Source organism: Antedon bifida, chromosome 10 (assembly GCF_963402885.1).
Source record: "Antedon bifida chromosome 10, ecAntBifi1.1, whole genome shotgun sequence".
NCBI classification, from domain to species: domain Eukaryota; kingdom Metazoa; phylum Echinodermata; class Crinoidea; order Comatulida; family Antedonidae; genus Antedon; species Antedon bifida.
The window spans coordinates 803,806-825,170 of record NC_136235.1 but is presented as its reverse complement, the minus strand read 5'-3'; the positions used below and the strand labels follow the sequence as shown (position 1 = coordinate 825,170).

Here is a 21,365-nt window from a genome sequence, read left to right as displayed (position 1 = left end):
AGTTGTACTTTCTAAACATTCTGAAAGCTGATTGGTCAAAGTTGTTATGACAACAAGCGTCTTAATGTGTACCCAATGTTTGATTTTTTTACATTATTGATAATTGTTTGATAATGAAGATACATCGTTTGACTGACAGTACCACGTTACTATGTTTAATGTTTAATTAAGAAGCAACATAGATAAGTACCTTCTTAAGTAGGTCATCAATGATAGCCGCTTGTTATGAAGACATAATCATCGGAAAATGAACTTCAAAAATCAAAATAAATGTACGGTAACAATCGTTGCTATGGTGACAATGCGCACGGCCTCCTGATATCAAATTTAATAGGAGAAAAGTTCCTATGTGTATTAAACAGTGTCCTTAGATAGTAATATTATGATATTAATTATCTTCATAATATTTGTTTCGGATATACTTGAATTGGTGGACGTGTTTTTTATTCGTTCTATTTGGTATAGGCCTACTGTATACTTTTAATGGCCTACATTGTCGACAACCCCTCTGGCGTGTATTTGACCGTCCAACAGCGAATGCCTTCTTCCCGTCACCAATTTTTGTATTAGTATTCACGATGGGTTAGATTAAAATGGGTGTTTTCATATAAAGTACGGGTTTATTAATGGGCTCAGATCTTGTCAATCAGTGGGACCAAATACCTGCTCAATTGTGACTTTTATGACGATAATTAGACAACTTTAGGCCACCCATGTATCCATGAACCCACACTGTGACGAAATACACATCAACGTGGTAGCCAAACAAACACCATTCAACACTAGAAAAACATAACCAAATACACGTGAAAGAAATCATCGTGTAAAGGCTGAAGATCCCGCGAAGATGTTAAAACAAGACGATGCCCAATAAATACCCTATGAGATGCAGAATACGGAATAGGAATCTAAAACTACTCTAAGAGGATGATTTCTCAAACGGAAAAAACAATCTACACCAAATCGGAGACAAAATATAATTGGGTGATGCCTACAACGTTCAACAAGTAATAGGCCTACAATTAAACACCCAATGGGTGGGACTATAACAACGGACAAACAAACTAAAAGCACTCAATGCGAGGCAGATATAACAAGATAGTGCCCCAACGGGCAAGTAACATACAGATAACCAATGAGAGGAAGCACGGGACGATTCTCCCAGCGGGACAGGCAGATACAGTCACCTGCATGCTAATTACGAGCCCCCCCCCCCACCCCCTCCTGATACAAATAAAGTATACGTAACCCATGTGGTGTCCGATGACTCTTTAGTATAATTTACAGCAGCTTCATGGCTTCATGTTTCCAACAATTAATAAAATCATTAACTTAATTGATTAACTCAAGTACACAACAGTAAATTAGCTGCGCTCAACCAATCGCAACTATCGAACACTTAGTTTAAAATATGTTTATTCACATTCATGTGCAAAACGATCAATTCAAACAATATAAGTATTTAATTTAAAGAATAGTGTAGACCTCGTAGGCCTTCAAAAAACATTTTCTAAAATATTGCCACAAAGTGATAAATAATACTCTATTCAATGTGGCTGGTATGTTTTGTAAAATACGTTATATATTATATAGACTTTATAGCCAGTAAATACCTCCATTACTATATAAGGACAAAAATGCTGCGTTTGACGAGCGACGGACCTCCGCAGGAAGATAAGTAATAGCAAAATATGACCCTAAAAACAAACCGAAAGTTTTACGGTTGCTTCCTTTCGTGCCGCGATCTCATTTCGATTTTGATAAGTGGGACTTAGTCCTAATATGCAACGCGAGAAGTGTGCTCTGTTTTCACACCATGGTATGTTGATAGAGAAGTGTCTCCGTAACTGGACAGACTTCAACCAATTTCGAAAACAATTGTGTCGTAATGTGCAACTGCACTTGTCAAACTGGGCTAAGCCAGCCCTCCCTTTATGACACACGGGGTAGTTTATTAGCCGCTCGCTCGCCAGGTATTATTTTTCTCGTCTCAATTTTAGGGAACAAATTCGATTAGCGAAAAGATGAGCGCAAATATGACACGAATGACCCTAACGGTTTAAGTTAACAACTAAATATACTTGGTGAATGTTTGTTTGAGGCTTTTCCAACTGGGTGACCCGTGGCCTAGAAGGGTGCGGTAGAGGAACAGGCACGCGAGGTGTACGTGTAAGATGATACCACCATCCCGTGATCAGATCCATCAGCCACTCTCCTAATGGAATGGCTTTTAAGATTAGGCCCACTTGAAACCATAATCAACATTCCGCACGAGTCTATTACCTCAGCGGCACACGACGCACCTGTCATTATTTTCGGGACCCTATCTACCCTCCACAGAGGTGTTATTATACATCACTGTTTACTCAAGAGGTTACATTCCCCAAAAATCACAGGCTTGCTGTACCTCTTTTCCATATTTGGGCATAAGATGAGGAACATCCATGAATCGGGTTAAGAATCAAAGTATTATATTATAGTACTGTTATAGCGTATATTAATGCTTTTTTGTGCATACTTGCGTGTTGTGTAGGCCTAACATGAATTAATTTTATTCGTAAGAAAGTAACAAAGTATAGCAGAACTTAGAAACGTTCGATTCGAATACGATAATTCGCCCGGAAAACAGGATATAAATTTGTATACCATTATTGAATAAAACTGAATTAAATCTTTATAATAAACATGAATAAATGCTGGTCTATACAGCGGTTTACTGTATCAACCAACCAGAATACAAAAAAAAACAAATTAAATACAATAATAAAATGTTATTTTATAATTGGTTTATAAATGGTTTTGGAAAAAAGGTACCAACTGAGCATTAGACCTCCAAGTTCAACGCATATTTTCGGCAAAAACAATGCAATTATTATAATTATAGTGTTAACAATGTTGTTTTAATGTTCATTTAAGTTTTTAAATAAATCAAAACGTTATTTCCTTTCATTTGTATATGAGGTACGGTACGTTCCCTTAAAAGGTAAGCATCTCCAAAGATACCAAGGGACCGGAATTAAGTGTAACTAGACCCGTCAATTTTCTGGTATGCTACAAACAAACTGAAAATATACAACAATAAGGAAGTACACAGCAATAGGTCTGACAGCTTTAAGAGTTACAAATGATGCCATATATAAATGGGTTCACCAAGACACGTGTAACGAGAAAGATAATATACAATTCCGATACGGGTGATACGCGTGCTTGGAAGATTGTCCAAGGGTTGACCAACGATAGGAACATTGGTAGCCTAAAACTAAGTCCTAGAAAGTGGGGTGACTCTAAGCGATGCTAAACCATTTAAAACAACATTTTATTTTGTAACGGAGGCTCAAAAGCAGTTTTTTCCCTCGACTGTAGGCCTATATAAAATACAATGCAAAACAAAAGTTATCTGGCTGCATTTTCCAGTTATTATAATCATTTCAATTCCCTTATTATTGAATTTGAATAACAATTTATGTACAAGAAAGCAACCGAATGCCTTTAACCGAGTATAACCGAGTATAAACGAGTAAAACCGAGTACAACCGAGCATAACCGAGTGTACTGATCGTGATTATGTGGAAAGAATGTTGTAAAGTTGAGAAACTTTTTATTGCAAGATGACTCAGTGGAGGTATGAAATGAAAGCGTGCGGCGCGATAGGTGAGCAATGCAACAGTGATTGATATGAAAAGAAAAGTTTATTTTCACTAAGTCAATTAACGTTCACAATTTTTTTGATGATCGCTTGGGTAGAATTAGTTTGACAGGAGTCACGTGTAACAGGTATAACTATGTCATAATACACTAACTAAATTATGTGCACACCTTTCGATTTGTGAACGCGGTGTACCTAATTTGGCCCCTCACATGCGAGTGCAATACCAATTTTGGGAATCTTGACGAGTTTCTTTTATACTAGACATATTGTATGCAGGGAAATTACGTTTTCTTTTATACATAACAGTGTTTTGGCTTTGCAATTTGTTATCTATGTCCAGACTCTAGTCCTATAGCACCAATGGGTTGTGTACCGAATTATCAGCATGTATTATTAAAACATACTTTCGGCAGACTCTTCACCCCTTACCCCTATACCCTACTCTGGATTGTAGAACTAAAGTTAATTTGGTTTAAAATAAACATTGCTAACATGGGTGGACACATTCTTATGTATGAATGTATGCACGAGGTATTAGGCAACATTCCTTCATGTAGCGATATTACATTCCATATTGAACCGACCCTGGTCTGCGTGCGATGATAGCTACCATGGCAACTCAAAATCAAGTTGTGTTGTTATTATTATGAGTGTATTTTATTAGTTATTGATTTATGTTTTTATTAGATGTGACTGATTTTGTATTATGAGTTGACAATGTAAATATGGTGTAATTTATACTATAAATTGGATTGTACCTCGAATCCAGGTCAACCTTATATAATTTGTTGAACTAGTTTAATACGTTATTATTACGTATCGAGTAATGTATCAATGTTCAAGTTGATTAAGCTTGGGTTCCCACTAGGAGGACGCAACGCAATGACGTAAGCGCGACGCAAATGAGTAATTGCCCAATAACGACGACATGGACCATCTGAACTGTCGTTTATGATTGGTCACTTGCGTTGTGCGTACGCTCCTGCGTACCAGTGGAAACCAAGCTTTAGATAACAACATATTTTGCAGAAACGACTGTTTACTTGTGTTCATACGATGAAAATCAGATTCTAATTATATTTTGCAAGGAACAAGGAAGGATGTACATGTTATAAACAGCCCTTATGCCTCGCCTACAGTACTCAGAAAAGTATAATGTTTTTGTACCATTTCAACAATAATAATATCCGTTGATTTCGCATAGTTCCTCAAATATGGGTCTACATAGAATCGATCAAATTCAGCATTAAAGTTAACATACTTTTTTTTCTTGTTCAGGAATTATACCAAACGTGTTGGAATGCGATATTCATATTGTGTCGTCTGGTGTGGCGATGACAGAATTCGGCCGGTCAATTTAATGTCTTATTAAAATAAAGTTAGCCACAACCAAATGCCTACTTAACTATAGGAGCTTCTTGGAGTGTTATCAAACAAGTGTATCAATTAACTGTATCATTATAATATGTACGGACAGTATACATCGTAGTTAGTACCAAAGTACTTACTGTTTTGGTATTAGTAATAGTATTAACTAAAAGATGAGTATTTAGTGCTTGAAGATAGGCCTACACTCTCAGAGCTAGAAACATTAGATATAGGCCTAGTTACCATATGATAATAATACAACATAGGCCTACTCAATTGAACTACATCTACATTCTACTGCCATCAATTTATAGGACTTAATATGAAACTAAAATTGTATTATAATTAAAACACTTTCGATACTTCATTCTTTCATTTATTTGTATGTCGCCCTCTATTATTTTAGTCACTCAACAGGAAGGCGGGAGATAATTTGGCGAAAAAGATGATACAAAATAAGGTTAAGATTCCTTAAATTCCGGAACTGACAATCCTTTAAAAGTTTTAGCAGGTACAATAAAGATAAGGTAAATGTTTACAACCGATACGAAACTGTACTAAATAAACAAACTCCATTCATTAACATGAAACCGAGAGTTACAAAGATTGTCCAGTTTTTATGAATTATAATTGAAACTTTAAATCGAAAATGGAGGTCATTAATTATTTTTCCAGATGTTAACATGACATGGAATTATTATTGGCATAATACATTGTTAACATCAATATGAATGTACAGGTTATGCAGTATTAGTCATCCGTGGTCAAGACGTAGGCCTATACGGCACTGTATCACCGAAAACAATGTCCCCTCTCATAGCTCATCTTCTCCCGTTTCAGCCATAACAATAAAAACAAAACATAGGGGCTTAACATAAGAATTAGAAAATGTATTGCAAATGTTAAACTGTGGTAAGAAATAGTGATATGTGAGTAATTCACACACTGTCATCGGAGTACCCGGACCTCCGTCTATTTCTAAGAATATTGACCCTTGACCCTTGACCCTTGACATCCAGGACCCAACAAAGTGCCCCAACGATGGAGTTCTACTATACTGTATAATTTTTTTGGGGGAAACACTATAACGATAATGAAGCATGAAGTACCAGCACTCAAATAGAGGCTTACGAGATATTGTTAATATAGCATGGATGAGTCACTATGTAAGAATGTATAGAAACCTCAGTCTACAAAAATAACAAACAGTTGTACATAATAGATGTGAACACAGACCTAGATATGTACTGTAGTCAGTTATCCCTGCAGCCTTAGCTCAGTGTTAAGTCTTATTTAAGTTGTCGTACATTTCCTAGAAACTATGTGTACCCGTTTATCCAGTATCCAAGTATCTTTATCATTACCATTAGGTACAACATGGAGGTACAGTAGACGCTACTACCATACCTACAAGTTAGCATTTATGAAATTGGTGAGCGCCTGCTTCAAAATAGAATGCGCAGTTTACTCATTTTCCTAATAAAATACAATTTCACTAAAACACTGATAACTTAAAACAATAGAGAAAGTGGTCTGTATAGATGTTTCTGTTGTATACTTATTTCCTGTTGCGCTTAGAATGTCAATCCCAACGAATCGCCATGATCTGTCAGACAAGGAGGGCATGGGAGATGTCAGTCCGTTGAATGTAACCAGTGGGCTTTGGCAACTCTTTTCGGTTCTCTCCACATGTGGCAGAGTCGTGTGCGTTCATTGCAATCCGATAAAAAAAACACGCAAGAAGACGCGTAAATGGTTTGTAACTAGCGCCATCACACATACACAAGACGCAAACGTTGTTGGGAGAGCTGAGTGATCGTTTACGACAAGAGCTGTCTGTCTGTTGTCTGACGGGACAGAACCCATGACACTGAGATAGAAGCAACGCGGCCCTACTCTTCAAACTATATTTTTTTAAAGGCTTTTAAAGGTTTTTAAACAGGGCCGTTCTCGTACTGTACTTTTGTGACACATTCAAACTAAGTGGTATACGCTGTCTCAAAAAGTATGTACAGTATTTTCAATTTTCTGTTGTTTTTCTGTCAACGTATAGTTAAACCAAATATTATGATTCCATATAAGGGTGTGATAAATTCCTTCTGAAAAATTCACACGCTAACGCATACAGCATGAAATAGCACCGGCACAATCTAAACCGTATTTCTCACGATACTGTCTTATGCACAATATCAAAATCGGGGCGATTATGATTTTGAAAGGGAGAGGCGTAGGCACGATGATAATCGAAGTACTGTCTGTCGCACTCTTACAACATGCCGACGAGCAGAACACAGATTGACGTTACTAGGTGATTTTCTCAGTGGATATGGTATTATACAACCCTCTTTTACAATAAATAAAACCTGTATTCAGCAAACTTCTTTTATATATCGACACAATTCTTGTTTTTGTATGCATGTAATGCTCGCTCTTCAGCCGGAACGATTGCGGTTTATAATATGGGGCAGAAAAGAAGATCATAAACAGAGGTAGGCATAGTGTCAATCAATCCACCTGTAGAAATACACTAAAGTAGTTCTTTACTATCACAATGCACTTAAACCTGAAATAAAACAGCATAAGCTGTCGAAATTTTGCCGAACTGATTGTAGATACAGGGTAATTGTTACGAGGAAATCAAGTAAATCAACGCGGGAACGATGATCAAAACACCGACGACGGCACTTCATTATAGGCCTAAGCGTTTTGTAAGTGTTACTGTTTAATAACTATCCTGACATATATAGTCTGTTTGAAAGTAAGATACGCGATATGTTTCCTGCCGTCTTTACTGATGAACAACATGTAAGACCAACGCCCATTTAAAATCATGGGTGGATGGAACGGACGCTTGTACAACAACGTCCAAACATGAAATGAAGACGAGATACAGACACATTTCATTTATTATGGTTAAAATAATTCTAAAGAACCAGCTATCCACAATAATTTTATATCAATACATTATTTCTAGGTGGTGAGATTCAATGTAAGTTACATTCATAAAAACGGTTGACTCAGACCATGCAATGTAACATTATAATCATAAAGCTGAAGTGCCCCCTTCTAAACATAAGGAAAAAGGAGCCATATTTATAAAAGAACAAGGCCATATAAATACATGGCTGCAGTCGCGTGCTCAAATTTGAGTTAGTGTTTACCGACCGACCGACCGACCGACCCGACATAGTGAGCTGTATAGTGTAGCGTTTGCACACGACTAAAAATCAAATGCTACGGCACAGCGGTCATCCAAACTGTCGCTTGTGATTGGTCAACTCACCAGCGTTGTGCCTAAAGTGGGACCCAATATTTAGTTACGACGTACAGCGCAATATGTCGAACACAAGTAACCCTAAACAATGTCTAATTCAACTTTTACAAGTACATTCACACATCCAGGTAAATACTGATGACTCAGGGGCGTACTTTAGTTGATGTTTCCAAGTTGACGGTTCTGTTAATTTTTGACAGTTCGATTTGGTCAGATCGTGTCAAGCAGTATACTGACAAATCCGTTAATTTAAGAACTTGCAACTCGTGTCAGGCCGCAAAGAAAACAGATAACATATCTGACGCTCAAATGAAAATAATTAGAATTGAATTATCCTGGACCGCACAATGAACTTTAATATTGGTACTGACCCATTTCGCGGGTGGTATTGATAGTAAAAACGCAAACGTGGTATACATGCGTTAGGTTTACGAGGCAGTCAGCGGTCTCTAAGGGCTGAAAATAAGGGTGAAATGACCTGAATATGGGTCTTGGTGACTGACAGATTTACGGCCAGGTCGTTGGAAATGAGTGACCCGTATTTTCATAGGGTGTCTAATAAATATGACGTCATAAGGGTTCGTGTGTCTCATGTTTGGATAACTGCTGGTTTACTGACAGTCTTGAACGATACTAATAGTTACTGTAGCTTTATTGACATACTTGTTAAAAAGAGAACAATAATGCTAATAATAATAATCATTAAGGTCTATGTATTATTTTTTTATATGCCTAGTCCTATTGTTTTATATACATATATAAAACCGTAGCCCTAATGTAATACAGGAAACACTGGACTTAAAGGTACGGAACTGAACGATTTTAGCTTTAACTATAGACCAACAGGATAGACAGGCGTGGATGATGCCTCATGATAGGGCCTAATTCCTCAAATGACTGTAGTCACAAATTGACACCGATAGGTGCAGGAATCGGAAGACAATAATCGCATTTGTATTGTTTCTAAATCACTGTGGATTCAACACAAAAGTCACCTGTTTGCTCCAAAAACATTTTGATAAACGGACAAAGTTGAAGCTCAAAATTGCTACAGATCAGAACAAAATAAATCTGATTGCACATGAGGACAAAATATTTAACGTAATTTTTACGTTTTCAGAGTATTGGGTCTATTATAAAATAAGATAAACTTTATTGTATCGTTTACAAGTTATATATGATATTTGAGTTGTGGAGGAATAAGCTGACACGGTGAATTAAACATATAACGGCACAAAAGAACATTACAACAGTAGGCCTATACAAATATTTATGTTTTCTGAAACCGCAGACTGAATTTTCAATTTCTGAAAATGTTTAAACAATTTAGTATCCCATTACATAAGCTATGGTGCAACTTGTAGGTGCAATTCCTTCCAATGACAATGGTTGTCAGCTGAAAGCAAAGATTACGAGCCTTAAAAATATCGGCGGTACGATCAAAGTAAACCGTGTCTCAGAGATGGTCTCGTGCTTACTCACACTAATCCAACAGGATATATATATTTTTTAGGTATGTTTATCAAAAAAAATGATTCCACCGACCGTCCTAATTTCTACCTGAAGTATTAAATAGCATTAATGTAGGTTGTCGGGACGAGTACAGGTAAAGGTGAGTACAGTTGATTTGACGGCATACCTCGATACTGTCAAATGTGACCTGTTTTAAATGACTTAATGTGATTTTCTTCGATAAGGGGGATTTGACACAAGGCACTGTTTGATAAGCTAATATCGGTCATTCACCAACATTTGAACATTATGGATCGAATATATTAATACAAGACACTCTGACACTCGATCCCAATATTCATAATAATGATCACCATGTACCGAAGAACTCGGCTCTTTTGAGAGAGATACGGCTGGTGGTAGAAATACTGTAGTAGTAGTCCATAGTACAGATAAAAAAGTTCTATTATGGAAATTATCTTACAGAATGATTGTCTATCAGATATTCTTGTTTTAAATTTGGGTGTCGATAAGTTAGCTGTGGGTTATAATATTGTTCCTCTGCTCATTCGTTTCACGGGAGAGTGTCCTCTGAATAGAGGTGATCCAGAGGATGGGGGGGGGGGGGGGAGCGGCGATGTATTCTATTGTAAACGTGGAGAGGTGTGTTGTTGCTGTACAGTATTGTGGTCTAGTGAACATATTTTAACTTTCATACAGTTCCATTATGTTTGTAAACATCTTTCAACAGTGAGTTGTGATTTATCGGAATTTGGTTAAAATAGCAATGTTACTTGTCTAAGGAAAAAACAACATTTATAAATGTTATTTAGGCGTGCCATGCGGGACACATTTTAGCCAGACAGTCTTCATGTTTGTAAACTGTCTTCGCCAGTTTATCAATAGTGTTGTTTTTTGTGATATATGGTACCGATGTTAGTCCATATCTGCAAACCATCTAGGTCACAAGTATTAATGCCGTCAGAAAGAAAATGCCTGTGAATCAAGGCAGGGTGGTAAGCACAATAGTTCTTATGATAGCCTACTCAAAGCCATGGCTATCCTCAATAAAGCTTAGTTCCCACTAGGACGAAACGCAAAGACGAAGGCGCAACGATAAGTAAATATACCAATCACAAGCGACGGATTATCGCACTGTCGCTTGTTATTGGCCAACTTAATTGCGGCGCGCCTACGTCATTGCGTTGCGTTCAAGTTGGATTCAAGCTTATTTCTGTCAATGTTTTATATATTATTGCATTAAATATAACAAATTGCGTGTCAAACTTTATAAATTAAATACAGTATTACGATCTACGTGATAATTGGAGATGGTATTGATAGCGCCACCATTTTGATGTACGTAAATAAATGTTCATTTCATCGGATAGAGATGTGTCATAATAGATGTTGACAAACTCTCAGTGAACCTGTGTATCTCTACAATACGCAATCAAGGACATTCAATTGGATTGGGTATTACAAATGATATAAGTGTCTTAACATCTAGTAACTCATCAAACACATTATGCTTCCAATTGCACGTTTTCATCAAAGTTCAGAAGGTAATAAAAGCTACAATGTCTGTTTTTCTCCTAAAAACGATATTAAACTCAACTTGTAAACTGAATAAGAACATGTATAAGTCGTCTTTTATTTCATCTGTGACGTAGAGCGTAAATGCATTGATTGCTATTGGCATAAGTTGTTTTCTAAGAATCGTATGACATTTGCAAGCCTAAGAAACCAACATTCCAAACACGTTCTCAAAACACGCTTATTTATAAACCAAATTTACACTATTGAAAGCTAGGCTTAGGCCTATATTTTTTACAAATTCTACCAATGTCTGTATTTCATTCGATTGACGATATACTGTGCGTACGTGCATATTGTATTGTGTAGTGGTCAGTCTCTCCTAATTCATACCTTAAGAGACATTGGATTATTGGATGAAACTGCCAAAAATTCAGCAAACGTAAGAATACAAACTTGTATTGAGACAGGTAGGGGAGAGGAGCAAGAACTTCTCCCTCGATAAAGTGTTCAGTGACATCACGATATCCGTATTATTGTCCCCCAATGTCAGGCCCACGAAAAATTATGATTAAAAATAAAAAGCTTATGGCTCCGACTAAAGCTCTGTCTACACTATCAAACTTTAGGACAACAAAAATGTGATGTGCCCATATTTAGACATGATGATGTCATATCACCACCATATTTGGGTACATCACAGTTTTTTTTGTCAAACTAGTTTGATAGTGTAGAAAGGGCTTTAGAACGGTAAAAGTATCGGTATATATGCCTATTACTATTCAAACCACTCAGGCTTTCATATCATTGCCATATTTGGGATCACTACCATATTTGGGTAAATCACAAACTAGTTTTATAGTGTAGACAGAGCTTTAGGCTCCGACTAAGAACGGTAAAAGTATATAGGCCTATACTATTCAAACCACTCAGACTTTCATATCACTGCCATATTTGGGATCACTACCATATTTGGGTAAATCACAAACTAGTTTTATAATGTAGACAGAGCTTTAGGCTCCGACTAAGAACGGTAAAAGTATATAGGCCTATACTATTCAAACCACTCAGGCTTTCATATCACTGCCATATTTGGGATCACTACCATATTTGGGTAAATCACAAACTAGTTTTATAGTGTAGGCAGATCTTTAGGCTCCGACTAAGAACGGTAAAAGTATATAGGCCTATATACTATTCAAACCACTTAGGCTTTGGAAGCCTGTACGTCCACAGACATCAATAAGTAGGCTGATAATGCAATTAACGGTCAAACATCTAACTGCATGTTATGAGGTATGCGTTCATGTTTTAATTTCCAATTAGTAATGAAAGATTCGTTTAAATAAGCAAAGTCAAATGTAGTGCAAGAGGCGTACCGTCATAATTCAAATAACTAAATTAATTATTGCAATTACATCCGTGCCTACTGGTAGAAGTATTAGGTGTCAGTGTTGTGTCTGCAAGTGTGCCTCTATTGCCCATGCGCGCGCGTCAACAGTATTCCAAGGTGTGCAACTGTGGCTCTATTGCCCATGCGCACCAACAGTATTCCAAGGTGTGCAACTGTGGCTCTATTGCCTATGCGCACCAACAGTATTCCAAAAGAGTGGGCCACTTTTTGTTGTTTTATTAATAATTAAAATACTATATTCTGAAACAAGGGTATGAGCTGTTAGGAGCTCATTGTACTAAGCCTCTGCATTGTCGTAGGGTGGCCAGTTCCTTTTCATGCCACCTTATCCTCTCTAGTATTTTCAACCAGGTACTCATTTACAACTGAGTGTCGGGAATTGAACCCAGGTCTGTCTGTGCAGGGAAGAGTTATTTAACTCTTCCTGGTCTGTGTGACAGTCAAGTGTCGACTACCTTTCACAAAAATTGAGACAAATTACTAAAATGAAGAATATCGTATAGCAATAAGATACTACTGTACAAGACAGCGCATTTCAACTTTTTGCCACAAAATTATCGTTTCACTCGAATTGAAAACGAAAGAACTTAAATTACCTGAATAAATGACACTATGAAAGTGTATAAAATGAAAAACCAACTAATATTAAGAGAATCTCTACCGATTAAATCGTCTAACTGTGCAGAACAAAAGAACGAAACCAATCGGGCCCCTTTTATAAACTAAAGGTCCAAAACACAGAAAATTTAGAGTAGAAGAGGAACAGAAACGATAACAACCTTACATTAAAAACAGGTGTTCAATAATTGATAAAATAATTAGGGGCAGTCCCTGATAATAATAATACCAATATTGTTAACATTATGTATAAGAAGAAGATTAAACTTCTATTTGTTTATTTTGTCTATAACTAAACCAACCAAGTAAGCTTATTAGCGGATACAAACTAAGAGCGGAACAGCCCGTCCGCTCCAGGTTTTGTGTAAATGGTCATAAGAAATAACATAGATTCTATATTTGTGTATTACCGTTACCGCTCGTCTGTGTTAATTAGTCGATACTTAAGTCGGTACGTTAGACGAAAAGCACGTTATTGGAAACCAGGATAGTTAACAAGAATGGTATTCGTCTTACCTGTGCACCACTCTTCTCTCGTGCATATGATGCAATGCCGATACCAACTGTCGTACATACGGCCGTGCAGACCCTTCTGTCAACCTACCCCCACGGTGACGGCGAACCACAGACAGCAGGTCGCCACCAGAGGCATACTCGGTAACGAGGCAGTACAGGCTTGTAGACTAGAAATCAAAAAATAACAGTTAAATGACCAAACGTACCACAAAATATCAGGATTATTATCATTGTTCCATCTACTAATATCATATTTCAACTTATTTTAATGAGGGTGTCTCAATGGCTGACATATTATTATAGTAGGCACTCAAAAAGTCCATGTTCTAAAATGTAAAGTTTACAATTAATTAAACTATAATATGCGAAATTGGTTGTGCTATTGCGATTATCTTTAAATTGGGCCACGTTTCCCCATGTTCAGAAATCAAACCGCATCCAGAGTTTAAAGGAGGGAAGTTGGTCTGAGGGTTGAAAGATATGAGCCACATGTGGGGTGGTGTACTGCCGGCCGATGTCCTCGTGACTATTTAAATAGGCACACACGTTTCTAGTTTACGACGACGCGCGGTAAACGGTAAGCGGTAGCGGAAAACATCCATATAATACAATCTATGTTATTTCTTTTGACCATTTACACAAAATCCGGAGCAGACGGGCGGTTTAGCGTAAACCCGCTTAGGATGACAAGCACGCGTTTTTTCGCGCGCCTACCGTTACCGCTCGTCTGCTGTGTAAATTGGCCTTAACCGTGTCCATCAATAATATACAAATCAAAATTATAATACAGTATACAAATTGGGGTCACATCGTAATATAAGCAGTAACGTATTTATTAGCTATACAATCATCGCTAACGATGGAAATACAATCATGTTTTGATAGGTCGTCCGTGGTTCTTAATTGGCTGACACTAACTTGCTATGGGGTCGAGGAATGACCGACGACACGAAGGTAAAATATTTGCCCTGTTCAATTAAGTTTTCGACAAGTTTGTACTCATTTATTTGATGCTTAGACAGGATAAGTGTGTCGCTTTCTAGTTCATGAGTGATTTAATGATCAGTGGTTGAAATTAATAAGTTATATATTTCAGAATTCCATGGAAACATTCATCACATTTTTAGTCTAAACAAACGGATACGTGTCTCCTTGTCGCCAGTAATCTGAATGCGGTAATAGTTTGGCGATAAGTGTCAATAGTACATAGATACTTGAGGCGATTGTTTGAGATATTATTTCGTAGGGTTAAAGTGCTGCTCTTAATTGCTATGAATCGAGTTGCCTGGCCATTTACAGACTGATATTACCAAATGGTCGCCATTTCTGAATTTTAAAAACACCCTTGATAGTTGGGACCACCATAACATAGCAAAAGAGGACGAGCATTTTATCGAACAACATTTTGGCTAAAATATATACTCTATTCTAATACTATCCATATATTATAGAAATAAGATATAAGAGAGATACTGCATTATAATAAGACACATATCCAGGCCAGTAATCAATAAACACAAGACACATATCCAGGTCAGTAATCAATAAAGACAAGACACATATCCAGGCCAGTAATCAATAAACACAAGACACATATCCAGGCCAGTAATCAATAAACACAAGACACATATCCAGGCCAGTAATCAATAAACACAAGACACATATCCAGGTCAGTAATCAATAAACACAAGACACATATCCAGGTCAGTAATCAATAAAGACAAGACACATATCCAGGCCAGTAATCAATAAACACAAGACACATATCCAGGCCAGTAATCAATAAACACAAGACACATATCCAGGCCAGTAATCAATAAACACAAGACACATATCCAGGTCAGTAATCAATAATTAACAAGACATCAACCACGCAAGTAATTAGGCCAACGGTGTTTATATTTCGTGTAATTTGACTATGAAGCACTGTACACTGTTACTTTGCCAGTTGCTTGTTGTATCCTACATTTCTGATATTAAGATATAGGACGATCTTATTCATAATTGAAACAACATTTACACTGTATTCTTTTTCATCTTAGTGACGTCACAAATCGTCTGTGTAAGTAGGTTAATCACACATGTTTTTTTTTTCTATTCTATTTGAATAAACTATATTGGGAATGATCTCTGATAGAGATCGAAACGTCAGAGTAAGTACTCCGTTTTAGCTTTTACAAAAACGAAATTTTGTCATCTATATTGGATACCTTTGCCTATAGGGTCCTTGTATTGTAATCGATGGATAAGTATCTATGAAGTCTTAAAACATAAAGTCAAAGTCAAATACATTTATTTTTCGTATTGATGTTTATGTCATGTTAGACTTGCCCCAAGTCTGTAGTTATTTCGAGAAATACAAACTCAAGTAGTATACGTATGAAACGCCTTATATGCCAAAATATTTACCTTTTTACTAATATTAAGTCAAAACTCCGTCTGGAACCCAGACCAATGTAATGCATACAGGATAACATACATTTGTATCATAGCGCCCACTGTTGTCCGGAGGTCCATGACCCGTTAGACTTGCTATAGTTCCTATATTAATCACTTTGTACACAACAAGTGGGCATCGAGATAGTATTTACACAACACCACATAAAAAACACGTTGCGTCGAGTTTTCATGCCAAGAAACACCTTGAGTCTTCATGCCAAGCTTGTTTCGGGGAAAATGAATCCCATCAATTTAATAAAAGCAATCGGAAACAGAATTTATGAAGGATACATTTTTACTATCAAAATTCACATTATTGTGATAGCACTAACAGGAAGAAAACAAGAATTGTTCTGTAGTTATAGATATACGTATTATATAATATATAAATAAACGGAAGCAAACTTAAATCACACTTAAATTTGTATTTCAATATTGTTTTTTTATATTTATAAATAAAAGATGTCCGTATAGTGACTTTGACCTATTCATACAAACATTGAATATTATGAAAGAAGTGCCATATTGCGGGGTTGGGATAAGTTCAATATTGATTGGTATATGGTGTGTTTAGTCGGTCATTTACTGGACATTCTTTGGAAAGATAACATACAAATTGAGAACACGAAGTAGTATATTCGGAAGTGGTCAAGCAACAGGGTCAATTTGTTTTTTCCTGAATCACTATACTGTCTGTGGGACTTAAAAGAAGGGGGCTTATCACCGGAATTGGTATTGACTTAAGTACATTGTCAACTAAAATAGGAAATACGTCCTTTATTGTTATACAATAGATAGAGGATGAACACGAACTTCAAAGGCAAGCCGCCAGGTGACTGAACGAGTATGGCATAAGTTGTTCTGTTATTAATAACCTCCTATTTAAGTTCTTATATATATTATTATAATATGAATCTTACAGCTGAATAGTTAACACTATCAAACTAGTTTGACAAAAAAAAACGTGTGATGTGTCCAAATATGGTGGTGATATGCCCGAATATGGTAGTGATATGACATCATCATGTCCATATATGGGCACTATCACATGTTGTTGTCACATAAAATGTGATAGTGTAGACAGGGCTTTAGAATAATTAGCAAAGATGTATGGGCTTACGTTAACAAAATGAAATGGCAATCATAATGATAGGTGTCTTTACAATTATTCTACCCTGAACGCAAACAAATTCAATTATTATTCGCTTTATAATCAAAAACCTACATTAGGCAAACGCCTCTAGCATTAAAGCCACATAATATCGCAATTCTTGGTTTTTGGTTGAAACTTTGTCTAAACTAATTTCTCCATGGTATCAATTTAAACGGAAACACTTAGCGTAACGCTTCTTACTAAAACCATCTCACGATAACGAAATGGAGATTTGTTTGCTTATTTCTAATAATTTTAAATAAACGATGAGGTTATATTCTATATCATTCAATAAATAATAACTCAACGCCTCCAATCCTCCAACAATGACACAGTCATGGTAATATGAGGGTTGGGTTTCATATGTCTGTTCAAGAACTACCCAGACGCCTGCCTAACCCACCAAAACGGTGTCATAAATCATTCATTATAGGCCTAGCACACTTCTCATGGTATATAGAATATAATTTTAGTTCACCATACCAAAGACATGAATGACTCGAGATTTGAACTGACAATTGACCTGACTTGCCGGCCCAACATGTGCGGCGTGCCATACAACATGTGTGGCGTGCCCGGACAACATGCGTAACTTGCCGGCCCAACATGTGCGGTGTGCCATACAACATGTGCGGCGTACCATACAACATGTGCGGCGTACCATACACCATGTTGCAGCGTGCCATACAACATGTTGCAGCGTGCTATACAACATGCGCAATTTGCCGGTCCAACATGTGCGCAATTTGCCGGTCCAATATGTGCGGCGTGCCATACAACATGAATGTCATTGCTGGCTTACTCCATTGAATGTGGATGACTCATCCTCCTTGATTTACGATACAGTTACTGAACTTACAGAGACCTTTGAAACATTATTTAATATTTCTCTTTTTATCTGTTGCCTCGGGTGCCGACTTCTCCTCAGATTTATGATATCTATCGCTTCTTCTGAGACGGTGACCTATATCTGATACAAATCAACCCTATTCCTTATTATTCATATATTCATTCATAATGTCCCTAGATAGCAGTACAGTAATGTAGTATAATTATGGATATTTACCCTACAGGATTATAAATAATATATCAACTATAGGAACACCTCAATGCAAAATAAAATCAATATATCGATTAGCGATCGACCGTGTACGACCCATGTCTAAGTACCATACACACGTTATGGACATTAATCAATCAAAATGATCAATTACTATCAATATCGATCGGTAAAGATTCTATGTTACTTTGTACTTTTATGGAATGAAGGGGTTACGTTTCACAACATGATTTGGAAGTTTGTGCAAATAGATATTTCATTTAATTGTTCATTCCCTCTTCTTACACAATATTATATTCTATGTAGGTCTATTATTGGGTATGGTACGCCGGTACCATTTATCTTATACTTTATCTTATCTCTAGTTTTTGTGTTATGTTGTTTTACATGAGTGCCACTAGTCGGCGATTTGGCTTTTGTCTGCGTGAAAGTATTATACGTATTAAACGCCATATGCGCCAAATGTATCATTTTACCAATATTAAGCCAAATCGCCGTCTAACTAACATTTTCTCGGAAATACCGACTATGATAAAAAGTCTTTAAAAAAAATGAACAGTAACATAGTGCATGAAGTTGAAGGATCGGCCTGAATAATTTGTTCATTGATTTAATACATTATTAATATAATTGTCTCGTAAAAGGCAATAAGCAATAGAGATCTGTGGTGTCACCTAACCACGTTCGTTAGCTTTGGTTTCCATCGATTCACCAGACTGATTTGGGAAAAAAAATATGAATAAATAGGCCAATGACCTTGTGTCTAGGTGGAGGTGTAAGAACTCCTATATAAGTACAGGGCAACCCCACTTGTACTTTCTGGTGTTTTTAATAATACCTGAAGTATCTGTGTCGAAGGACAGTTGTCTTATAATATTGTGATATTTTTAAAACTCTTAGGTCTACTTGCTTATAAATTGTACTAACGCATACAGTAATTACGGAAGGTCTAAATTATGGTATTCTTCACTTAGATGAGGGAGAATGTATAGACCTAACGGATACGCATGTCCAGCCCCGCCCTCCGTCCCGCATTTTTGAATTGCAACATAGGATCCGCATCGGATACGTTATACCAATGTTACGTTCGCCACCTCTGAGCCCTACCTATTTCAAATCTTGGATCTACCACCGATAAGTCATATGATACAAAATATCAACAAGATAAACCATTACGGATTACCGCCGTATGGTCTCCAAATTCTCTAATACCCAGACAACGACCAAAGCGGACCAGGAAACGGATCAACCTACATTTGAAAGGCATGAGTAACTCGTCGGTAATTTAAATTTACCGTTTAAATCGTTCTACTATACCTATCAATCACGTGACCTTGTTTATTTTTAAAACATATGAATGACGGCAATTAGAAGTTCTAGAAATGGTAGCTAAGGGTCCCGATCAATTTTAAATGTTGTGAGGGTGAGATGTATGTCGTGGGATGTTCAAGAGAAGAAAAATAACCAATAAAACATAGGTTTCTATGGCTATACACAACTGCGGTTTGCCGTTAAAAAGTATGGGGGGCCATCCCATCCTAAACAAAATTCACCCATAAAATTGACAAATTGATGTTAGGCTAGGGTAACCAAGAGCATTGGCCAAGTTAGGGCGACATGCACGCAACACGCGTACATCGGTACAGCAGCATCTGTAGCGGAAGAACTTGGTAAAGTATTGAGGAAACATAGGCTTTAATAAGAGTTATGTATTAATCCTAAATAGATGGTCCTGACGGATGCTTTGCACCGATGTTGGACTTGGATAAGAACATAACCTTGAATCGTTATACAATAATCAATAAACTGGCAATGACTTGTCACTTGGAAATAGGGGGACTACTTTACCCATGTGTATTATACTTAGCGTGTGCTTAGGCCCTAACATATTGCAATGCTAGCTGATGTGTATTGATAGTTGAAGCTTGACTTTTCTTAAGCTCTGTCTACACTATCAAACTAGTGTGATGTGCCCAAATATGGTAGTTATATGCCCAAAATATGGTAGTGACATGACATCATCATGTCCATATATGGGCACATCACATTTTTTTCTCACATAAAGTTTGATAGTTTGATAGTGTAGACAGAGCTTAACGCACAAGCATCATGTTATGGTCAATGGTAAGTGAACCCATATGACAAACGTGGTTGCTATTTACATCTTGCGACCGAACCACCAAATTGTATAAAAATGCGGCGAACTTATTTATGCGTAATGTCACGCTCCGGTCAATATTGAGCATAATAAACTCACGGGCATTTTACAGGTTGAACGTTGATGAGGTCCCATCCTTCCGCCGTCGTAATTCGTGGTTATAGGTTATCCAGTAATGATCTTTCGGGTCAGGAGACAAATCCATGGGATTATTCGACCAAGGCCTGTGTATAATGTGTTACATAGGCATCCTCGGTCATTGGCATGTCATGCCCTCCCAAACATATAAATCACAACCCATCCAATTAAGTTTCTATTTAGGGCTATGCGAAGTAAATATAGTATTAAGCATAAAAAGGTAGACCAACTTTACGGTAAATTAGAATCTATACAAAATCCAAGATGGGTGTGGGGGAAGTGGAAATGTTTAGTTAAACTGTAAAATGCCAATATTTCCTTCGTCTGAATAACTGTTGTTGTACTCTTTTTAATAAAGGAATGTCTTAAGTCAGGGAAATAAACATGTTAAACGTACTTTAGAAGAAAGTAAAAAACAAAAGAAGTTTAAAACGTTTACATTCGGCATGGGGGGTAAGGTAATGTATATTTGCCGCATTCACCATGCATTCCGATACAATTGAACACCCTTATCTAATACTATTTAATAGCACGTCTCACATATTAATACGGCCGGTAATGCTTGCAGTACGGCCGCTAGTTTGTTATAA

General features: G+C 36.9%; 1 protein-coding gene across 1 annotated transcript in view; it reads right to left on the bottom strand.

The window, feature by feature from the left end:
• LOC144854538 (uncharacterized) overlaps positions 1–21,365 on the bottom strand; it is a 78,135-nt gene that overhangs the window by 19,025 nt on the left and 37,745 nt on the right. Inside the window, exon 4 of the mRNA XM_078712485.1 lies at positions 13,828–13,994. Within this exon, the coding sequence (XP_078568611.1) occupies positions 13,828–13,994 (167 nt within the window). The remainder of the gene's footprint in view (positions 1–13,827; positions 13,995–21,365) is intronic.